General features: G+C 37.4%; 1 protein-coding gene across 2 annotated transcripts in view; it reads right to left on the bottom strand.

The window, feature by feature from the left end:
- Positions 1-1212: 1212 nt before the first annotated feature.
- MTBP (MDM2 binding protein) overlaps positions 1213-25231 on the bottom strand; it is an 81887-nt gene continuing 57868 nt past the window's right edge. Inside the window, exons 17-22 of one of the 2 annotated variants that reach the window (XM_006157520.3) lie at positions 21986-22081; positions 8472-8738; positions 6603-6849; positions 5740-5853; positions 1850-1915; positions 1213-1408 (exon numbers count right to left, since the gene is read on the bottom strand). In XM_006157520.3, the coding sequence (XP_006157582.2) occupies positions 1370-1408; positions 1850-1915; positions 5740-5853; positions 6603-6849; positions 8472-8738; positions 21986-22081 (829 nt within the window). In that variant the 3' untranslated portion in view covers positions 1213-1369. The remainder of the gene's footprint in view (positions 1409-1849; positions 1916-5739; positions 5854-6602; positions 6850-8471; positions 8739-21985; positions 22082-25231) is intronic. The other variant, XM_027775326.1, reaches the window with a different exon arrangement.

Raw genomic sequence — 25231 nt, 5'->3', positions numbered from 1 at the left:
CTAACATTTTATGTCCAATGGGGGGGGAATTAAATTGGTATGTTTGTACGTTTATATTGCATAGTTATTAAAATTATGACATGATATAAAATTTATGATATATTGTGATATGGTTTGAATAACCGTTTGTTGCCCCCAAAAATCCAAGTTCTGGAATGTTAGCTCCCAGTGCAATAGCTTTGGAGGTTGGTGAGACCTTTAAGAGACAGGGTTATGTTCTGACTTAGTAGCAGAAACTGGCCAGATACCTAGCCCATGCTCCTGGACTTCCCAGTCACCAAAATCATGAGCCAAATAAACCTCTATTCCTTGTAAATCACGTAGGCTCAGGGGTTGCTGTTTAGAAACAGACTAATACATATTTTTAGGTGAAAAGTAGGCTATACATGAATACATATAAACACATATTGTATGATTTCAATTTTTGTTTTGCTTTGTTTGCTAGAAGGCACATGTATTCATAAGAAATAGACAGGAGAAAGCGTCCCCCTGCCCCAGGGGACATGGTAACACTGCAATCTCTTCTCTATTATTCTATCCTGTTTGGATTTTATGCATGTATGCACATGATCCCACTGTTCCTCAAGCTGCCAGATTTGGGACCTGAATCACACTTTGGCCCTTCTGAAATCCAGCTCCCTTAACCACTAGGTCAGGGGACAGCCTGATCTCAATTTTTATATTATTTTTAAAATAATTATATACAATCTTTGAAATAGTAACAGTGGTTACATCTAGATAGGGGGGAAAAGATTGATAACTTTTTTCATTCTCTTTCTTTATATTTTCCAATTTCTACCATGATTTTTTTCTTTTTTTTGGAATCTATACTTGGAGTAATTTTCATTATTTCTTATTTTCATAATTTATGGTCTTCAACCTTTTGATTTCAAATAAACATTAACAGCTCCAACATTGGTGGCTCTAGGGCAAGGGCCTGTGTGAATTTGCCAATATTTCTAAAGTGGGAGCAGTCCAATAAACCATACCATTGGAGCACTGGGAAACCACTGGCAAAGTCTTAGTGGAGACTCAGAAGTTTATGTAAGCTTAATGATAAAGACATGTAACCCAAGAAGTAAAGAAGTATTTCTGTTTATTGTAATAAATAATCAACATTAAAATGTTAAAAGCATATAAAAAACAAAAATTAAAATAGTGAAACTGTATAAAATAAGTATACAATTAAAAATACATTGAGCATCCTCAGAACTATATAAATATAGGATATTTACAACATTTTTAGAAATGTTAACACCAATTCTTTGAATAACATTTGAAATTTGTTTATAATTTTCAAACCAAAGAATGAAGTAGTAAATATTAACTCCACCCAATTAATAATGGTCCTAATGAGAATGATTCTGTGTTATTTCTTGCTTGCCTTTTCTAATACCCAGTCAATCACCTAGAAGGAGAAAAAAATATATGATTATGGCATATTCCTATTAAAAATACAAATGATAGAAAAATACATTCAAAAGTTCATGGAAGAAATTTTTAAATAAAAAGTAGTATATCTAAACCTTATACTTAAAAACACACTTTATTTTCTAGTTAAAGAACTCTTTTTGCTGGACTTCAAATACTGACACTGTTCTCATAGGAAAAATAAAGTTTCTGCTCTACTTTCTCACCTTTATTTGGAAATGTTTTCAAAGGGCCACTCAAAGAAATTAAAACAAACTTGGAAAAATAGCTACTGAAAATGGATTAATTTTCTAGCTCTTTAAATTATTTTTTAAGTATCTTGAAGAGTTTTCATGGGGACAGAGTTTAACAGCAACAGTGACTCTGAAATAAAATATCAATTTAGTTGAATGCAGTTTCTTGGGAGTAACTTACTTACCTGTACTGCGTTGTTATTTGCTGCCTTCTTCATTTCTTCAAAAAGACCCCTTGAAGTTTTAAGATCCTACACAGAACAAAAATACAGCATTTTGCAATTTATACATTAAATTTCAGAGAACGATAGGTTATTACCAAGTAAATTTGAGAAGATCCTGAATTATTCTCTAAGTATCAATGTGATTAGAAAAATACGACTAAAAAAAAATCAAATGAATTATAATTTAGCTCCATCCTGAAATATAAAAATACTCTAACCTAAATATATACACATATACATAAAACCAAGTAGCTATCATACTTTTAATAGCAATGAACTAATCTAAGTCCCATCCTCCACCACGAGTATCCATTAATGCTTCTTCATTACTCAGGAAATGAATATATAGTTTGTATTTACTTTTCAGATATCAAATCTCTCCTCCCAACCCCCTCTCCTTTTTGGCAATTTCACTCCACCACAAAGAGGGATAACACAGGGAAGGAGACTGAAATCCCTGAATTTTAAAATTAGTGATTTTATCAAGTGAGGTTATAAAGTATAAAATAAATAAATAAATAAATAAATAAAAAGCCTAACTGTATTAAGAAAAGAAAAAAAGAAAGCAGTCCTCTGCTCTTTCTCAAAGTTATGCTCCACGGAGAGACACTTTCAATTCTCTCAGCTGATCCTCTTATACCTTCAGGTTTCTACCTAATGCGCTTAGACTGCTACTTGGTGGTTTAATAGTTACAGACAGTGACTGCCGATACCAGTGACAACCGTTATGTATTCAGGTCTCATTCACATCCCTTCTCTTCTCTTCCTCTCAGTAACAGCTGCACCACAATTTTTGATTAGTAAATAGTCAGTGTTTGCATCAGTGCAGCCAGGAAAATACTGTTTAGTCATGAGCTAATTAATACACTGTGGTTATAATTTCTTTCTCCTCCAACATGCTGTTTATCCTGTAGTTAAACTACCTGCTTATTTTTTTCAGTTGCCTAGTTTTCCATGTATATTATTCTGTTTTTTTTTTTTTTCCCCTCATCCTAAATGCCAGCAATCGGTTGCTTTAAATGTACGGCAAGTGCTTTTTAAACACTGAGGCATATTAGACAATCTCTCAGTCTAGTTTTTTTATTTTGTTTCATTTTACTTTTGTTAACTTGGAGGTCTTCCTCTTATAGTCTGCTCTAGTTTGTGTAGGTGTGCCCTAGGCCTGGTCCTGTTAGGACCTGTCTAACCCCCTCTAGGTTAATTTTACTTCACTTCTTGACTCAGTCTCCTATTCTGTTCAACTTCATCTTTGAGCAAATTCTTTAAAAGGGTAAGACAAAATTTTTTAAAACTCTATGTTTGAAAATATCATTGTTGACTTCTCATACCTGACTGCATTCTAGAGAGGGTATAGGGTAGTGTGGGTAAATCACTTTCCCTTAGAATCTGAAGACCCTTTTCTACTGTCTTCTACCATAAGATGATTTTTGTGGAGAATTCCAACGCCACTCTGATTCTTGATTCTTTATAGATATAGTTATGTTTTCTCCTAGAATCTTTTAGGAAATATTCTCTCCAAGGCAGGTGGTGTCAAACTCCACAATGATGTGGTTTGTCATAGAATTTTTACTGACTAGATTCTTTCCAGCAAGAGGCATGTGTCCTTTGGTTCTCAGAAACTGGTATATTTTTGACAATTTTCTGTCCTCTATGTTTTTGAAACTTATTAGCATACTGTATATATTTGGATTATTCTTCTAATTTTCATTTTCTCTGTTCAATGTTTTTGTCATTTGGTCCTAATTTCTGGAAAATGATTTCATCTCAACTACTCAGCTTTTCTTTTCATCATCTTTCTAATTTGAAGGAGCTTTCATGTTTTATGCACTTGTTTTAAACAGCATCATGTTCTAATTTTATAGATGCAAGTACCTTCTTTCTAAGACCACTAGTTTGTTTTTTTATTTATTTCTTCAGTGGTTGCTATAAGGAATGTGTGCTCACCAGAGACACAAAGAGAGAGAGAGAATGTAAGGAATCACACCCTGAGGTGGTGTGGTGGTGGCCATGCTGCAATCTCCTCTCCTCTTGGAATTTTGCACACACACACACACACACACACACACACACATGTGCCCAGCTTTGAGTCTCAAGCTGCTGGCTCCAGGAACAAACTGTACAGCCAGTCATGTGAGATGTAGTGACCTAACTTCTATGCCACCTGCTGGTCCAAGACTTACAATTTTTATAAAGTTCTCTTCAATTTTCTGCTCCTTCAGAGTTCTCTTTATTACTCTATGTTTTGGCATTACTTGTATTAGAAGCTTTTCTCGAAGTCTGCTGATCTTTATCCAGTCATATTTATATTTTTAATTAATTCATTTTTTAAGAGAGATTTTTGCTATAGGGTGTGTGCACTCGCCAGAGAGGAAGAGAGAGACAGAGGCAGAAAGTGAAAAATCCCCACCCAGGGAAGGTGGCCATGCCACAATCCCTTCTCCATTCTCCTCTCGGGATCTTGGGCATGCACGTACATGCACCTGGTGTGTTTGAAGCCACCGGGTCTGAGACTGAACTGTGGTCAACTACATGGGAGTCCAGCGACATAACCATTACACCATCTGCTGGTCCCTATCCAGTCATATTTAAAGAGACACCAAAAATCTTACTGGAAGTTCTAAGCAGAGCTTGTTCATTGCCTACAAGGTGACCAGCTGACTTTCACCACAGCCTCCAGATTTTTCTCCTAGAGACTATTTCCTGTTCTTTCCTAAAGGTCAGGGGAGAGAACTATGTGTAGTAAACCTTGTGTTAACACCGTAGGAGAAGGGCAAGGAGAACAAGTTGGAAGTTCTTCAGTTCACTATTTGTAAATCTTGTTACTTCCCTATTTTCCACCAGACAACTTGCCCTGCTCTCCTAGAATGTTCAAATCCTGGGCACCTCACGGACTCTTCTGGTGGAATAGGCATGATTCTCACTGCATTTCACTGGGCAGCACGTTTAGGTTGTACCTTCTACTCTGCTGTTCCACACTTCCGTGCACTTTTGATTCTTTAACAAGTATATTTGTACAATGCTTTCTTGCATTTTTTGCCTTTTTTTGGTAGATTAACCCTAATTTTCTTAAGAGATTTTAGAAAGGAGGGCAACTAAATGCATGTGGTCAAACTGCAGTATTAACTAGGAACCCATGTGTGACTGTGATTCAAGTCAGAAATTCTTACGGCTGGAGCTAAAGTAACATCATCTAAGTTTTAGAATATTTTAATCTCTGTGGCTGATCTGTCCAAAGTCTCACACCTAGCTGGCTCCAAAATCAGAAACTAGGTGTTGATATTTAATCCATTATACTTTCAGTATAAAATAAAATAAAATAATTAATTTTAATTAATAAATGTCTTGAAGATTATGATTAACTTATGTAGCTTTTATGTCTGAGGATTAAAAAAATCAAAGAAATCAAATATAATATGTTTTGGCTTGGGCTGGCTCTTTGGCCTAGTTGGTAAGGGAGTTATATCCCACATAGTTATGCAAAATGAGTCCTGGCCCCCCGATGGCCTGAAAAACACACTGAGTTCATGTGTATGAGTACTCAAAATCCCAACAGGATGGAGAAATGGAAGAGAAGGGGTTGTGGCAGGACCACACCTTACTGGGGCAAGTGCTTTTTCCCTATCCCTCTCTCTTTGTCTCTCTCTAGCAAATACACATGCCCTCTGGCAAAATTAAAGGAAAAAAAAAGAAGAAAAAAATTTGGCTTTAATTTTCTTATCTTTAGGTTTTAAAAATCTGGCAATATAAATATGCTATCAATATAAAAAATAATCACTTAAACTTTTTTTTACATTGAACAGGAACATTAGAATATGAACAACGTTTTGCTATTAGTAGAAAAGATATTGTACCTTAAGGTACAACTTAGAGATTTCAAAGAGCCTCTGACTGCAGGCAGTGAAACATTCATGAGTCTCGGGAATACTATGTTTCTTCAGGGTCTCCGTAACTACTTCTTTCAGTATCTAGAACAGAACATAACAGGTAATTAATGATTCCTGGGAAAGGTACAAACATTATTTCAACTTCAGAGTTTAATCCTGTGAATTACACGATCATTTAGATAGGCTCATAAAGACAAAACAACTACAGGGCCAGTGAGTGGCATGGCAGTTAAGGGGTTGGACTAACACATGGCGGACCATGATTCAGGTCCCAGACCTGGTGGCTTAACTTTCTCACCCCCCCATCTCTCTCTCTCTCTCTGTCTCTCCTGTGAGCGCACACAGTCTATAGAAAAATTAAATAATAATTAAAAAATCTAAACAATTCTTTCAAAATGAAAAAACAACTGAGAAAATATCTATAACATTTACATGGTTCTATATGTCACAGGATTAGTATGTTAGCAGGAAATGACTGAAGTGTCTCAAGAAAGAAATTTAAATCATGAGTTCTAAATTTAAATCTGAGTGTAAAAGTTACATATAGCAGAGATACATATGCATATTTTTTCACTGTGGGAAATTTCACACAAGAGACAGTAATAACAAATGCCTATCTTGATCTACCTACCAACTTGATTCACAGAGGATCGATTTGCGGTTAAATTCGTCATTTCCACCCCTACCCACTTTCCTACCATTTTTCTTACAGTGGATTATTTTAAAGTAAATTCCACATGTCATTTCATTTCACTTATAACATTTTAAAGAAATTAAATAAAGGAATTTCTTCACACACAGAATAAGGAAGATGGGAAATAGATGCGTACCCGTGTGTGTTTCTGTGACCTCGATTCCTTCATCTGCCGTGATGATTTTGATTCACGCACACTTTTTTGACTTGAACTGGCCTTTGCAGTGATTTTTGGAGTTTCACAGCCAGGAACTTGAACCAAGGGACCAGCCACTGAGAACGACCGCTGTTCCCGTGGCTTTCTGGATGAAACCACACGATGGTGAGTACTACTGGCACTTGTTAGCGAAAGAAGAGAATCGGAGCTTTCCGATTTTGCAAGTCTATCGGAGGCAGAAAATCAAGGACAGAGACTAAGTGAATTTACAATTGAGCCCATTTTCTGTCTTATATGTTAGTTACATCCATTCAAACATAAATTTAAAAAACAAAATTTCTTGCTACTACTGCTTTAAATAAGCAATCAACATTATATTATAAAGCTGCTCCTTCAATTCTTTAAATGAGTGACTAAAACATAGAAGATAAGGAATAACAAAGAATTTCAGGGAAAAGCAACTGGTGACATCATGAGCCTCTCCCTCCACTGACAACCAATATCTTGTCGTACCTACACAACTGCCTGTGCAAAATAACTAATGGTGTTAAATACAAATAAAACCAAAAAGTTGGTTCTCTGTCATTCTTTATAAAATTTTTACATTTGCCCATCAGGGCCCAATTTATCCTTAACCAAGATTGGGTATGGCCTTCAGTTCTACTCCCCATAGGCCAATGTGTAATTTTTTTCCTTAGACACGTATCTTTTTATTAGTCAAAAGTCAGAAGCAGGAAATAAAAATACAGTACCCAAAGTGTTAATAATTTTCTTTTTAGCTTTATCAGGTGTAATAAGTACCTTGAATTTACAGTCCTTGTGAAAATAATTTATTCTTCTGTGTCAGGTAAATAGTAGTCTGATATTTTTAATTGTTCTCAAAAATATTTGAAAGTTTGGTTACCAGATATTTCATGTTTTTTCAAAAATTTAAATATAATAGGAATTAAAGCTTACCTTAGATGCCAAAGTTCTAAATTATTTATTTTTTTTGGGGGGGGGAGAGGTTTTCACTATAAGGCATGTGTGCTCACCAGACATAGAGACAGAAAGTGAGAAATCACCCCCCAGGGGGGATGGCCACACCACAATCCCTTCTCCTCCATTCTCCTCTCAGGATCTCGGGCACGCACGCACACGCACCTGGCGTGAGCTTAATCCACCGGGTCTGGGACTCGAACCGCGGTCGACTACATGGGAGTCCAGAGACATAGCCATTATGCTGACTGCTGGTCCCCCAAAGCCTAAATTTGACAAAAGTTCTAGATACATACATTCAACAGAAACTAAGAGTGTTTATTACATTAACTTCTAATTGCTGATCAAGTATTTGGACATTTCCATTTAGCTAGCAAAGAAGTATCTGGAAAAATTTTATTTACGTAGGTTTTAAAGCTATATTTAATATGTAACAAGTGGCTTTAAAGTGATACCTCAAGAAACCCTTCACTTAAGTGGCCAATACAGGCAGGAAACAGAGGGAGAGGGAAGGAGCTAACAACACACTTCTCAAGCTTTTCAACACCTTCCACGCAGAGCAGCTCGCTGCTTTAATCTACTGGGTGAGATCTCCAGTGCTCCATGACTTCAAAACTTCATAATCTATTGTGCTAATGGACTGTACAATAGCATCTAAAGCTAGAAACAGTGTTTTTTTCCAAGTCATTTCTCTTTATAACTTATAGGAAAATCATCAACTGCTCACAATAAAAACAAACTTCTTGGCATGAAGGAATTAATCTGAAATCTATCCAGAAAGCAACTTACAGATACAAAACATTAATATGAAAAAAAAAAACTCCCCTGGAAAACAAAAATACTTTCTTTCAAGAGTCTATTTTTGTTCACCTTTTCGAGGGATAAAGGCAGTTCCGATCTGTAGCTCTCCTTTTCAACCGGGATGCTTCAGTTCGGAGTTCACTTTGTAAAGCTTCTTCCTCTGGGACACTCCCAGGCTCCGACAAAACTGCGGGAGATGGAAGAGGGCTCAACACAGCAGGTACTGGAAAGCTCTCTCTGGTCCAGGTGGTTTGCGTTTCATAACGAATAAGACGAGACTGAAGTTCTGAAAATCCCCCATCTCTCTCTAAAGCTCTTTGGTTATCTAGGCAGTATCTAAAAGGAGGGAAAGATCATTAACACCAAATATTATCTCTCTCAATTAGAAAATAGCAAGACACTTACTTAAAAAGCTCTTGCTGAGCTTCCTAATAATTGTTGAAGGTTGGGTAGATGGCCTACTTCCCTACAAGTTCAGTTTTTTCCTATTCTGCTATATGACATGGAAAAAGATTAAAAAAAAAAAAAGGCAGTACAATCTGACTTCCCTTTGTGTTTCTAGGTAACAGATTAAGTTAATCCTTGGACTTATTTTCAAAATAATACAGGTTCTGTCGTAATACTTTCAAAAACTCTACTCACCTCTGATTTCTCAGCATGGCTGATATGTAAGAACGTGAAATGCTGACTTCTGTTACAAAGGGCAGGCTTATTTTCAACACAAAGATTAAAAGAGTATAAAGGTATTCTAACCTGGTTCACCAAACAGCTCAGAACATCTTACATTTTTTTCTTTTAAACTCACTTCCCACACTATTGACTGACAGATTTTCCTTCAAACACTTCGGCTGTCTGTGCATCTGGTTTCTAGCTAAATCTGATTCGGGAAATCAATGAAGTGTTAGCTCGACGAATGCTTTTGGACTCAAACTACTCTGTGTTGTTAAATATCCCCAAAATAAGCATATCAGAAAAATCACCTATGGGATGTGTGACCTTGGAAGCTCTTCAATTTCTTTTCTTTCTATGACTAAATCCAGAAAGCACAGTTTTACATAAGTAATGGTAGGACTGTAAAAATTAAAACTTCGAGGGACCAGTAGTTGGCATAATGACTGTGTTGCTGGACTCCCATATAGTTGATCACGGTTCAAGTCCCAGACCTGGTGGCTTAAACACACCGAGTGCGTGTGCATGCATACCCAAGATCCCAACAGGAGAATGGAGAAGGGGTTGCAGTGTGGCTATATCCCTTAGGAGGTGATTTCTTGCTGTCTGTCTCTTTCTGTCTTTTTGGCAACAGCACATGCCCTGTAGCAAAAAACTCTAAAAAAAAAAAAAAAAAAAGAAAAGAAAACCTGACTGTTATCTGTCCTGTTTACCTGTAAAATTTTAAGATGCTTCCTAATATTAGATTTTTGAACCCATAAGCTGTTTGTTTAATTCCCAAGGAATGTATCATGACCTTAGTATCTGATTCCACCTGTAGGAGGTCTTAAGAACTTCTAAGAACTTCATCTTTCCCTTATATCACTTACATATTGAATTTCTAAGAGCACAGACTATAAAACCAGATGCCCTGGATTTGTCACATTCGTCATGCTTCTGTTGCCTCATCTGTAAAATGGTATTTCAATACTTAGCTGAAAGAGCTACTGTGAGGGTTCCTTGAATGGTATATATAAACACTTGGAATCAGTGCCTGGAATATGCAAACCAAGTAGTCAATAAGTGTATGCTAGTACTATTATTACTATTATTATTTATGTGTAACTGAACAGTCAGCCATGTGTGGTCCAGCTATCTAACCACAGACCACAAGCTGGCCCGCTACTATCATCACCATCATTGCTATCTTTCATTATTTCCTGCCTGCTTTCGCCCTTCCCTTCCTCCCTTCCTTTTCTTTTCTTTCATTTCTAGAAGGCATGTGCCCTCATAAGAAAGATAAGGGAGTAAGCACCACCCCCCCCCCACACAGAGAATGGCCACACTACAGTCCCTTCTCCTTCTTCCCTGTCCTGTATGGGTTTTCTGCCTGCTTTCGCCCTTCCCTTCCTCCCTTCCTTTTCTTTTCTTTCATTTCTAGAAGGCATGTGCCCTCATAAGAAAGATAAGGGAGTAAGCACCACCCCCCCCCCCACACACAGAGAATGGCCACACTACAGTCCCTTCTCCTTCTTCTCTGTCCTGTATGGATTTTACGTGCACCTGCACCAGGCATGTGTTTCAAGACACTAGGGACAGAGTTCAAACAGCACAGTCATGTGGGATCTGGTTCTTCCAACCACCAGGCTACAGAGTGGGCCTGATCTGGTTATTTTCTACCATAGTAAATCTTATAGTACATTAATACATACAGCACAGGCTGAATTTAAACCCAGGTTGGTGACTTCAGAGACAACTATCTCCTATATAAAGTTTAAGGACCATCTTACTCAGTAGTTAACACATGGCTGAACACTGGAATCATCTGAAGAGCTTTTAAGAAATAATACACGCTCTGAGTTTCTGACTTAATTGGTCTAAAATAAGACCCAGTTACTAACATTTTTTAAAAAGTTGCCTAGATGATTCTAAAAAAGAAAAGAAAAAGAAAATAAACTAAATACATAAAAACAGAGAACAGTAGTTTATCATAGATAGGCAAGGGGTGCCAGGGGGTGTAGGTCAAGAGGTACTAAGGCCAAGGTATGCAGAATGAATAAATACACAGGTCTAATGTACAGTGTTGGGACTACAGGTGACAGTATGGTACTGTACACTGGAAATTTGCTGAGTAGATTTTAAGTGCTCTTATCACACACCCAAAAAAAGCTACTATGTGAAATGATGGGTGTGTTAATTTCCTTGGCTACAGTATTCACTTCACTATATATAACAACACAGCCTGTCATACACCTTAAAGTTTGTTTTAGAGATTTTTGATATAGGGCATATGTGCTCACTGGAGAAACAGAGAGAGACAGAGAGACAGAGAGTGAGGAATCACCCACTACGGGGATGGCCACACACTGCAATCTCTTCTCCATTCTCCCCTTGAGGTTTTGGATACCCACACACATGAGCCTGATTTGCGTTTTATGTAGTTGGGTCTGGGACTCGAACCATGGTCGGCCTTGTGGAAATCGAGCAACGTAACCATTAGGCCATCTACTGGTCCCAAATATATACAGTTTTTAATAAGTGCTGCCATGATAATTCTTAAGTATAGTTAGAACCGAAAAGTCTCTCATCTAACCTAACAGTTAAATTTAACAGACGAGAAAACAGAATTCTTAAATCAGAAATATTAACTGTGGCAGATCACACACTAGAACCTACATCTCTTAATTCTTAATATTCTGCTGTTTAATAAAGTACATTTCATTAAAAATCAGTAGCAACCCTAAGGATTACTGATGAGCAATTACCTTATTCTATCCTGGATAACTGCAGACCTAGAGAGAAATTAACCATGAATTTTCAGGAAGGAAGGTAATGCCTAATTAGCCTGTATAGAGACAATTTTTGAGAAAAGATACATTTTCTAAGATAAACATTCTTTTCAATGTTAAGATTTTGGTTCTAATATGCAGAATTTTTTCTTCCAGTTTCTTAATCACACCTGTTCATAATGTCATCTCTTCAACTGAATTATGTTGACTTTAATTGACATTTAAAATGTCTTTAAAATGGCTACCATGATTTGCCATTGAAACAAAGTTACTTTGTAAATCAAAAAGGAGAATAAACAGAGAAGCAGAGAAGCCACCGGCCTTCAGAACAAGGTTCCACATGGCTACTATGAACTAGATTTTTAAGGGAATGAAGATTTTCTACTAATAATTCAGCCTCCAACAAACGAGCTAGCGGATTGAAATATTCCCTACTATCTACTGAATCTGCTACACCAGCAAGCACAATAGAACAGCAAAGAGATTCTGGATCACCTCTGTCTGCTTGCTCCTGAACATTAAGGCTGAACCTCAAGAATTTGAAAGAAACACAACATTCATCAGATGACAAGAAATCACCGCCGGATCACGAGAAACATGGGAAAACAAGAAAATACCTCTCCTCCTAGGGAAAAGAGTAACTCTTCATCCACAAGCAGTTCGGTGAAAATCATGGAAATGTCTGATAAGGAATTCAGATCATTCATAATGTCTAAGCTAACAGAGATGGAAGAGAAGAGAGATAATGAACTGCTAAAGAGAAAGGAGAAAGAAATTGACGAGTTCCAAGAGATGAGGAAATTCCTGCAAGATCTAAAAGTGGAATTACACACTTTACAAAAGACTCAAACGGAACTGCTAGAGATGAAGTCTATAATACAAGAAGTAAAAATCTCCCTGGAAAGTATTAAAAGCAGACTAGATCATTCAGAAAATAGAATCTCAGATGTAGAGGAGAAAATGGCCGGCCTAGAAAAATCCACCATGAAGACTGAAAAAATGGCACAAAAATTTGAGAATAATATGCGAGAAGTACTGGATACCATCAAACGTCCAAATATCCGGATAATTGGCATTCCAGAAGGTGAGGAAACCCATAAGGGCATTGATAATCTATTCCATGAAATCCTGCAAGAAAACTTTCCAAACCTAGAGAGGCATTCAAAGATCCAGTCCCAGGAAATACAAAGGACCCCAAATAGAATCAACCCAAGAAGATCTTCTCCAAGACACATTATAACCATGTTGACCATAACTGCAGACAAAGACAAGATACTAAGATTAGCAAGAGAAAAACAGCAAGTTACCTACAAAGGACATCCCATCAGGCTAACAGCAGATCTCTCATTGGAAACAATAAAGGCGAGGAGAGAATGGGAAAATATATTCCAAGTGTTAAGAGAGAAGCAGTTTCAGCCAAGAATACTGTATCCGGCAAGATTATCTTTCAGGTGGGAAGAAAAGACAAGAACATTCTCAGATAAACAAAACCTGAAAGAATTTACCAGCACCAGACCAGACCTCCAAGAAGTTCTCAAGGATGTGCTGTATCAGGAAAACTAAACGCAGATACATGGAAATAAGAGTCCAAAAACTGAGAAAGTAGCTAACTTAATCATAGGGACAAGTCTGGAGTTGAATACTATATCCCAGAATTTAATCAGGAAAATTGAACCAGAACAGAAGATAAAAGTATATGAGACTGATAGGTTCATGCACCTACCATTTGAACAGAATCCTAACCTGTTTCCGGGCTTTAAGCAAAGTTCCTTGGCGGTTCTTTGATTTAAGTTAAAACTGGTTTTCTTAGTAGTAACGAGGGAACTCACCTTTGAAAGTAGTCAGGTTATGTAGGAAATTGTGTGATCAATGCAATGTGGGTGGGAAGGGAATGGAGGACAATTTTGGACACTAGAGGTGGTGTGAGAGGAGGGTGGGAAGGGACAGAGGGTCAGAAAGAGGGGTGGAATTAATTCTAGCAACTAGAAGTGGAAATTTATATTTTTTGTAATGTGCATGATTGAGTCACTATGCAGTGTGTACTGGATGGGAGATCGCATTTTGTGTGCTGTGATGATGCCTAGAGAAGGAATGTAAATTGAGTTACAAAAAAGAGTTTCAGGAAAACAAAATATATCTATTCAATGACTGCAGTAGGATATGTAGCCCCAGTTAGGTGCTACTTGATAGGATGCGTAAAGTTAGACTTGTGCTCATGGAAATGTGTCACATGTGTTTGCTAGGAGGGTATTTGGATTGATGAGGGTCTTTGGTGATTCAATAAAATGTGGGGGGAAAATGGTATAGAAAGCAAACATAGATAACAGAGAAAGTGTGGGAGGAGAACAGGAGGTGGCAGAGGGTAAGAGAGAGGGAACCAAGGATAGGGGGAAAAAAGCAAAACATACAGAAAACAAGAAATGGAAGATCACTTGCTGAGATCGCATTTTATGTGCTGTGATGATGCCTAGGGAAGGAATGTAAATTGAGTTACAAAAAAAAGTTTCAGGAAATTTGTTTTCATAGCCAAAAAAAAAAAAAAAAAAAAAAAACAGAGAAGCAGGGTATATATATATTTGATATTAACAAAGTAAATATTATTGACTACATAACTATATAAAACATTACCAAATGTTTCCTATTTATTTAAAATTTCATTTGAATTTTATTTCTAGTTCACACTCTGTGTTGAACATATGTAGGCCTTCATACTATACAACCAAATCTTCTGGAAGAACACATACTTCTGCAAGTTTACATCCTATAACTTAGTCTGATATCAATGTCCCCCAGCTTAATAACCATAAATTCAAAGTAAAGGAAACTGAGTCACAGCTGTGCTTGTTTCTGTGGCTATTTATAGGGGTAGGTAGGTAGATAGTGAATCATAATCTCATAGTGTTATATGTGTATAAGGTGATATATAAAGTTCTATATAGACTTAGGGCCATCAGAAATGGGTGCTCCAGTGTCTTAAATGACCATGAAGAACATATCATTTACCAATTCTATGAATTTATGTATGCTATTAAATTTTTTCTATAATTAACTAAAAACTGAAAACAAGCAGGGAGATGAGACTCAGAATAAACAAAACAAAACTAAAGCAGTTGGGGAAAATAATCTAAAATATGGTTATATGATGAAGTGTTCAGTCAGCAGTTAAAATGGAATTATTGTAGTCAATTTTATTCAAATTGGTGTTGCAAAGAGTTTATAGGGCTGAAGAGGTAAAAAACTTGTGTGTACTAAAGTGAGAATTTTGACCAAATAGCAAAGAAAATGTTATTATTAGTACATTTTCTCAGCAGTGAATACTATTTTTCATTGTAATAATATAAACACTATTGACTGGTTTCAACTTTTAAATTCAAGTTCTATGCAAAAATACCAAAAATTCTAACTAGAGGGGCCAGCAGTTAGTGTAATGGCTATGTTGCTGGACTCCCATGTAGTTGACTGTGGTTCAAGTCCTGGACCCGGTGGTTTAAATTCACACCGGGTGTGTGTGCTTGTGTGCCCAAGATCCTGAGAAGAGAATTGAGGAGAAGGGATTGCACGTGGCCATCCCCTGCTGGGGGGTGATTTCTCACTTTCTGTCTCTCGTCTTTCTGGCAAGCACACGTGCCCTATAGAGAAAACCTCTCCAAAATAACACTTTCCCTATAAAAAAAACCTCCCCAAAAAAAAAAAAAAAAGAAAAAAAATTCTAATTAGATCCTTTAATGTATCAGGAGGTCCTAAAATTCTTATCAAATAAAATGGGACAGATACTGTTTTCTAGCTGATGGAATAAGAAATAGAAGTCTAAACATGGTTTTTAAAACATGAAAGCAAACAGTGGAAAAGTCAAATGAAAAAGGAGAACCAAATCCTCATTTTTTTTTCTTTTTTTCTTTTTTTTTTTTCTTTTTGAGAGATTTTCACTGTAGGGCACGTGCGCTCGCCAGACAGACAGAGAGAGACATAGAGACAGAAAGCGAGAAATCACCCCCCAGGGGGGATGGTCACGCCGCAATCCCTTCTCCTCCATTCTCCTCTCGGGATCTTGGGCACGCACGCACACGCGCCTGGCGTGAGTTTTAAGCCACCGGGTCCGGGACACGAACCATGGTCGACTACGTGGGAGTCCAGTGACATAGCCATTACGCTAACTGCTGGTTCCCCCAAATCCTCATTTTTCATAGCAGACAATAATATTTTATATGGGGACATTAAAAAATACTCACAAAAGGATATTTTAGAATAAAAGAGCTAACCATGAAACTAAAAAAAAAAAAAAAAAAAAAACAGAATAAAACTGGGAATGGAGGTAGGAAGTAATAAGGAGAGAAATTTTGAGTTTTCATTATGAACTTTCCTGTAATGTTTAATCTTGAGTTTATTAATACAATAAAAAAGAGGGGAAAATGGAAAAATATATCCTATCAATCAAATTTTTATGTAACAGAACAAAGAAGCCCCTACTTAAATTTGATTAAGGTAAATTTAATACAAATAGAAAGTAAAATTTTGTAATCAATGCACAAAAGAGTATAGAGCTAAAAGTATGAACAGTTTAAATAAAAGGTTTAGCTCAATTCAAAGCTATTTGGGAAACATCCCTAACCTTTTGCTGTTACCAGGAGAATAATAATCCTCTCAAATAAAAAGTCTTGTCCTCAAATATCAGAAATAAAAAGCTGGAACAAATGGCATTTCCTATCTTTTTACCATTCAGTAGTTATCTCTGAGTTGCCTATCTGTTTTCAGAAACCAATTTCAGTTTTTTATCTAACTATTTGGATTCAAATTAGCATTTCAAACAGCATTTTCTTTTTTAAAATTATTTTTTTTCTTTATTGCCATAGGGCATGTGTGCTCACGAGAGAGAGAGAGAGAGAGAATCTTCCAATGCAGTGCGATCTCACTGCAAAACTTTTCCTCCATTTCTCTATCCCATAGGATTTGGGGCATGCACTCATATGAATGCAGTGAACTTTCAAGCCACTGGGGACAGGATTTGTACCATACTTGGCCATATGGGATCAGGCTCACTTTCCTGTGGTACAAGTCCAGCTAAGAACATCTTAAAGAACAGAAATGACTCATTCCTGGATGTGCTTCCTAGTACTCATTTTAAAGTCCTCAAATTCTTACTTCTTCTCTTTTAAAAAAAAAAAAATGTTCTTTTTTGGAAGGAGCATGCACTCACCCAAGAAAGATGAAACCACCCCTCATGAGAAAAGGTCAGGCCACAATCCCTTCTCTTCCATCTCTCTCTCTTTTCAGGATTTTGGGTAGGAACATGTAATGGGCTTGTCTGTCGAGCTGTCAGGTCTGGGACTCAAACAGTGTAGCTGGCTATGTGGGATCCAGCTGCTTTAACCACCAGGTGATCAGCTCAAAATCTCATTTAAAGCATTTTCTCACACACAGATGTTCATACTGTTGTTGCATATATTAGTATTTTGTTCCTCATTACTGTTTTTTTTTTTTTTTTCTCGCTATAGGGCACATGCGCTTGCCATACAGACAAGAGAGAGACATAGAGACAGAAAGCGAGAAATCACCCCCCAGGGGGGATGGTCATGTCGCAACAAACCCTTCTCCTCCATTCTCCTCTCAGGATCTTGGGCACGCACTCACACGCGCCCGGCGTGAGATTTAAGCCACCAGGTCCGGGACACGAACCACGGTCGACTACGTGGGAATCCAGCGACATAGCCATTACGCTAACTGCTGGTTCCCTTGTTTTTGCTTTTATGAGAGAGATTTTTGCTATAGGGTGTGTACACTTGCTGGAGAAACAGAGAAAGAAGGAGAGACAGAAAACAAGAAATCACGCCAGGGAAAATGGTCACACCGCAATCTCTTCTCTTCCACTATCCTCTCAGGATTTTGGGCACCCATGTCCAAATTACTTTATTATGTCCCTTCCTTTAGGGGGTAATTTTTTTCATCCTACATTTCTTGCTTTACTTCTAATATTTATGATTTTATTTGTGATTCTGAATGGGATTTTTTTCTGATTGTGCTTAAAGTCAGAGATGACTAATTTAGAGAAAAACAAGTGCTTTTATATGTGTTTTAATCATTGGCCACTTTGCAAATTCTATTTTTTTTCTTTCTTTTTCTCTTACTACTTCTAATTGTCTTTCAGATCTCTTCTCTGCAAAAGCAAAACAAAACAACTAATTATGATCTCCTTGTCAATGCATGTCACCCTTCAGCTTTATTATTTTAGCTCTAGAACATAGGACGAATGGTTTAAAAAAGGTGGCAGCCCTAACCTAGGTGGTATAGACCACAGTGTAGAGAACGGCAGTGCTGGAAGCCACATATCTGACTCCTGGGTCAGCATGAAAACGTGTGTGCTTGGGCACCCAAGGTCATAATGAGCTGGAGGCTAGGAAAAGGGGATCACAGAGTGAGAAGACCTAACTGAGGGTGCTTCTCTCTTTTTCTCTCTCTTGCTTGTGTGCATACATACATGCTATCATAAAAAAAAAATAAAAAATAGATTTAAGTGGTAGCAGCAAGTACCTTTTTCTTGCACCCAACTTTAAATGGAAAGCTTGATTTTATGTTCAAAAATAAAGTCACTAAGTATCTTGCATCTAGTGTCAAACTTTTCATAAGTCCTCCTTAAATGCACTAAATCCTATTTAAATATAGTAAGGAATCAAACATTCCTACAATGTTTTGCTGTGTTTCCCATAATTTCATAACTGCACCATCATCACCTTCTTTCTCACCCCCAACATCTAACTGCCTTAAGTTTCTTAGCTCTTAAGATTGTATTTTCTTTCCTATTTTCACCATCTAGATAATCTTTTAGTCTAATATATCTTGTTTGAAATATAGTCAGACACTGTAATGATGTCCTGATCAAAAAGAGACGATATGCTCTTTCTGGGACCATGTATGTGACGGCGGTCCCATAAAGAGCATACGGTTATACTGTAATAGCTAGGTGTGTTATGGGCAATACCATCAAGGATTGTGTAAATACATTCCGTGATGTTCACACAGCAACAAACTAACAATCTCTTAGAACACATCCCTGTTATGAAGTAATTCAATCTATCAAAAGACAATGAAATTTCTTTTTTTTTAGAGTTTTTTTTTTTTTTTGGCTGTAGGATGTGTGCACTCACTAGAAAGGCAGAGAGAGATAGAAAGAGATAAATCACCCTCCAAGGGGGGTTGGCCACACTGCAATCCCTTCTCCTCCATTCTCCTCTTGGGATCTTGGGCACACATGTACACGCGCCCGGCGTGAGTTTAAGCCACTGAGTCCAGAACTCAAACCATGGGAGTCCAGTGACATACCATTATGCCAACTGCTGGTCTTGACAGTGAAATTTCTTTTCTCTGCCTTTTTTTTTTTTTTTTTTTTTTAATTTTTCAGAGTGTAGGTACTCACCAGAGAGAGAGAGAGAGAGAAATCACTCCCCAGGAGGATGTCCATGCCATAATCCCTTCTCTTCCACTTGTCCTGCCAGGATTTTGGGCACACATGTACATATTCCTGGCTTGTTCTGAAGCCACAGAATCCTGGACACAAATCGCAGTTGGCCATGAGGGGTCTGTCCACCCCATGGTAGGCTACCATGCTACTACTGCCTGAACTGATCATTCTTTTCAATAGCAAAAACCCAAGTATTTAATTTCAGGCTTTTTTTTTTTTTTTTTTTTTTTTAGAGTTTTTTCATTTAGGGGGCTGGCGCCCGCCGCTGCGGAGCATCATGGTCAGATGTACCGGGAGTACAGATTGTGGGCAGCTGTGGTCTTTCACACTATGGCTGGCTTTTGCAGGAGTCCTTAAGAAGTAAATCCCTTAATTGCATCATTGAGTTTAGGAAGGTATAGCCACAAATATGTAGAAAAAAGAGCAGTTCAACCCGTTTTTAAAAAATATATACAAAAGTAGAGTTCCCCTGTCCAGCTTCCACTGTTACCCATTTTTACATCAGTCTGTATTATTTCAGACCCCTCTCTCTCTGCTGTTTATTTTTTTAATTATTTATTTATTTGTAAAGATTTTCGCCATAGGGTGCGCACACTCACCAGAGAGACAGAGAATGACAGCGATGGCCCCTTACAGCGAAGGCCACAGCATGGTTTCTTTTCCTTTCTGCTCTTGAGATTTTAGGCCTGCACGCACACATACCCGGTGTGAGTGCGCATGCGCTCGCCAGACAGAGAGAGACATAGAGACAGAAAGCGAGAAATCACCCCCCAGGGGGGATGGTCACGCCGCAATCCCTTCTCCTCCATTCTCCTCTTGGGATCTTGGGCACGCATGCACACGCGCCCGGCGTGAGTTTTAAGCCACCGGGTCCGGGACACGAATCGCGGTCGACTACGTGGGAGTCCAGCGACATAGCCATTACGCTAACTGCTGGTTCCCCCAATTTCAGGCATTTTTAAAGAGGCTTTTTACCGCCTCAGAAATAGAAGTTGGCCCTGTCACAGGGTGTAATGGCTGAGAGTGCATGGGATGCCAGGGTTTGATTCCTGGCCCAATCTAAATAGGCCAAGCTCAGCAGTTCAGCCTGTGTTCCTAGCTAGCTGGGAGACAGGGGCAAGTGGATTGTCATTTGACAAGACCCTTAAAAAATACCTGCCTGTCTTTCTCGCATGTGCTGTCTCTCTCATTAAAAAAAATAATAATAATAAAGTACAATGTCATTCTCCCTGCCATGTTAATCATGATCTTCATGACAGCATAACTTGGTCTTGGTACCATATAATATACTCATTACAAAACAACAATGCTTATTCAAAACAATGCTATTTCCTTTGACTAGGATCTGTGCTTCTATAAAGATAAAAGTATTTTCCTGTTCTCATTAATGGAAAGTCAATGTAAAAATAATGCTTGGCTTAAAAAATTAAAACATTTTATAAAATGAATCACCAAGTTCTTGAAAATTTATTGTAAATTAAATCTATTTCCTGTCCTGAAAATGGTATGTGTGCATATGACCTCAGAAATTGCTAATACCAACAGCAGCAGTTAGCATAATGGCTATGTCGCTGGACTCCCATGCAGTCAACTGCAGTTAGTGTCCCGGACCCGGTGGCTTGAACTCACACCAGGCGCGTGTGTGTGCGAGCCCAAGATCCCGAGAGGAGAATGGAGGAGAAGGGATTGCAGCGTGGCCATTCCACCTGAGGGGTGATTTCTCGCTTTCAGTCTCTTTCTGTCCTTCTGGTGAGCACACACGTCCTATAGCAAAAACCTCTCCAAAAAAAAAAAAAAGAAATTGCTAATATCTATATGGAGGAGAACATGTTAAAAATTTTTATTGATGGGACCAGCAGTTGGCGTAATGGCTATGTCGCTGAACTTCCATGTAGTCGAACGCTGTTTGAGTCCCAGACTCAGTAGCTTAAACTCACACTGGGCACGTGTGTGTGTGTGCGCCCAAGATCACAAGAGGAGAATGGAGAAGGTACTGTGGCATGGTCATTCCCCTGGGAAGGGGGGTGATTTCTTGCTTTTTGTCTCTCTGTTTCTTTCTTTCTGGCAAGTGCACACACCCTATAGCAAAATCCTCTCAAAAAAAAAAAATTGTTGAAAATTACCAACTACAATTTTATAAAAATATACACGTAATTAACATGTTAAAAATAGGGATACATTTCATAAATAAATATGCATTTATTTACAATGTAGAAACCTGAATAATTTTTATTAAAATGTCTACTAGACATGCTGTAAAATTGATTAATCCCCAAATATCTTTTTCTTTAATAGAAGAGAAGTTATTTGAGTATGTAGTACTTTATTTTTTACGGCTTTTGACATACTCTCTGTCTCTGTCTCCATTTATATTATTTTAGTTTTATTTACTTACTTATTTACATTGCCAAGGGGCGTGTGAACTTGTGCTGGTACGGGTAGGGGAATACCACCCAATAGAGTGCAGTCACACTACAACCCCTTCCTCTTTATCTATACTGCCAAGACCCTGGGTAGCAGTAGGCTAGGACTCAAACTGTGGCTGCTATGTGGGATCCAGCTTCTTACGGCAGGACTTATGTGCTAGACTATGGGGCTGGACCTCTATCATTTATTACAGCCATTGTTCAAACGCACATGACAGAATCTACATCAATAACATGCAGCAGAGTAAACTATAAACAAAAACTTACTCAATTCCATGATAATGACACACTGAGGCTTTTTCAAAAGGTAAGACCTGAAGTTTTCGAGGACTGAGTTCAGGTGTCAGAGCAAAAGTCTTTTCTCTGAAATAAAACGTTTTTCAATTATATTTAAGGTTTACTTAGTGACAATGAGAAAGTTAGAGTTTCTAAAGAAACAAATCTTCCTCTTGTACAAATCAATAAAAGTTAGAGTACCCCAGAAAAGCATAAGAAGGAAATGAAGCAAGGTGAGGCCTATAGTTTTGTCATTAACATTTTCTGTGCCTCAAGTTTCTAAAATTAGAATATTACCTATTAAACAAAACCATTATGAGACATAAAGAAATCAAGAAGAGAAAATGGTTTATAATGGATACCCTAGAAACAATATTATAAATAAAAGATTTTTTTATTGGTCGAGTGAACTAATGTTTATGTGTTTAGTTAAATCCTTTTTTGCAGAGGAAAATTAAAGTCAACTTGAATCTTTGCTAACAAAAGCACTGTTTACTTCCTGTTATAAGACATGTGGGATCCAGCTCTTTCTTTGAGAATGAAGTCATCATGACACCTACTTTAAGAGTCAGCAGATTTTTAAGAATCAGAGAACCTGAAGACTGCTGACTTCAGTCCTTCCGAAGCAGGTTTTCAATCAGCAGGTATGTTAGAACTAATCATACGTTGAGCTTACATAAAATATTCATGGCCTACCCCTTCCACAGGCATATCTGCAGGAGCATATAAAAATCTGGGGAATACGGAAGTCTGCCAATAGATTAAGTTTTCCAGTTTATTCTCATAGGTGCTGTCCTTCTCTGTCTGAGGGGAGAACCACTATTCTGCTATAATTGATCACAGCCCTGAAGCTCACAACTTGTTAGATGGGAATGGGATGATCATTTTCACAGTGGTCTTAACACAGTTAATAAGCACAATGAAATACCATGGGCTTCAATTCAGAAGAATTGAAAAATGATATGCAGACAGACCAGTAGAGTACTGAGAATAAATTTGCAATCACATTTTCTCCCTGTGGTCTTCATAATAAGAATTATCCTTGGGGTTGGCAGGGGGTGTGGTGATTAACGATGCTGGACTTCCACATGGCTGACCATGGTTCGAGTCCCAGACCTGGTGGCTTGCTTTCTCACTTTCTGTCTCTCTCTCTTTCACTCTGTCTCTCTCTGGTCAAATTAAAATAAATAAAGATATATAAAATAATTGTTTTAAAAAAAACTGTCCACTGTCACTATAAGTTATCTAGGGTACTCTGAAAAGAATTTAAAATTATTACATTAAAATGTAAAACATGCCAATTAATCCTAAAAAACAGACTTTATATATTAATGCATCCATTTAAATTTAAAGGGTTCTACCAAAAAGTAAAACAAGTAAATTGCAACAACTCCAGGATTCTGACAATTATCTGTGTTTTTCAAGAGAGATTTTTTACTATAGGGTGTATGTACTTGCTGGAGAGACAGAGAAAGACCAAGAGACAAAGCAAGAAATCACTCCCCACGAGGGATAGCCACACCACAATCCCTTCTTTATTCTCCTCCTGAGAACTTGGGCAAGCACATACACGTGCCCGGCATGAGTTTGAAGTCACCGGGTCCAGGACTCCAATCACGGTCAACTACGTGGGAGTCCAGTGATGTAACCATTATGCCATCTGCTGGTCCCCTTTGACAACTATTAAAATAAATAATTTTGTCATGTATAATAGAACTCTTCAAGTATCTAACACTTCACTTCTTTCATTTACTAAGTTGTCTCTATTTTTCATTTTAATCCCTCTAAGCAACTTTACCTATTTTCATTTAATTTCACTTACAATTTGTTATTTCTAAAAGAGACGTTCTAATGAATATGTGTTTGACTAATGTTTGTTATTTCTTTGGTAAATACTTAAAAGTAAAGCTTACGTTTTGTTTAATTTAATAAAGCATTCTGGATGGCCCCTCACACAGGTAGACATTTAGTAAGAGCACACAGGGTCCTTATTGATGGCCATGAAAACTCATTCTTCAATTTTAATGTTACTAGAAGGTATATTTGCTAATGATGCAGGTCTTTATAAACATTGAAGTATCATATAAAACTTTCCTAAATAAATCAATAATTAAATAAACAATTAACTACCATATCTAGAAAGATATTCGTTTCAAAAAGAGTATAACCTACATAAGCAATTTAGTTTTGGCAACCCTATTTGACTGTCAGTTTGTAGTTAATGATTTGAAAAGAAAGTAATCCAATAACAAAACAGATGAAAACACATGTACTCTATACTTTGATTACCACAAAATGTTATCAATTTCTCAAAGCTGTGAGAAATGAAAAATTACCCTAAATATTTTTTATGTCATTAAGGCCATAACATCATCAAGACTCAGAGTTACTAAGACCCTCAAGTTTGTAAAGTTGTTTCCTATCTCTTTCATGAACTCACACATTAAGGTAATAATGCTTTAAAAAAATTATTGAACTACAACTACTTTCAAATAAATCCTTTCTTAAACTCACCTTTAAAACCAGTATGTGTCATAGTTGAACCAGCTCTGTACAAGTGATCAAAGCGAGTCACAGGTTTCTTTTTTTAAAAATTTACTAAAAGGCATGTGCACTTGCTAGAGAGAGAAAGAGAGAGGAGGAGAGACAGAGAGAGGGAGAGAGCGAGAGAGAGAGAAAATACCAGCTGGGGGAATGTCCATGCCATAATCCCTTCTCCTCCATTTTCCTCTTGGAATTTTTGGCACATACTCACAGGTACCCAGTGTTTTTGAAGCTGCCAGGTCTGGGTCTCAAACTGCACAGTTGGTCATGTGGGATCTAGCCAATTAAACCACTATGCCATTGGCTGGCCCCAAAGGGGTCTACAATTTTTAAGGTTCTTTGGAAGGTATCAAAATAATGGATTATTAGGGCCAGTAGGTGATGTTGTGGTTAAGGGAACTGGATTCCCATATGACCAATCACAGTTCGAGTATTGGACCCAGTGGCTTGCTTTCTCACTTTCTCTCTCTCTCTGTCCCTCTGGTCAAACTAAATTAAGTAAATAAATAAATAAATAAAGTTTAAAAAAATGGATTAACAATTAAAAATAAATTGGGATAACAGACAAATTATTCAATTCTGTATTTGATGTCAAAATTTTACCCATAATTTGGTCAATTTTTGCAACATCCAGCATTTAATAAGTGGTAACTTAGTGGAGTTGTCTTGAAAGTAAAACTGGTTGTAAATTAT

The sequence above is a fragment of the Tupaia chinensis genome, unplaced genomic scaffold (genome assembly GCF_000334495.1).
Source record: "Tupaia chinensis unplaced genomic scaffold, TupChi_1.0 Scaffold000545_1, whole genome shotgun sequence".
NCBI classification, from domain to species: domain Eukaryota; kingdom Metazoa; phylum Chordata; class Mammalia; order Scandentia; family Tupaiidae; genus Tupaia; species Tupaia belangeri.
Note: the sequence above shows the minus strand (reverse complement) of the source record. Positions and strands in the feature narration are given on the sequence as shown.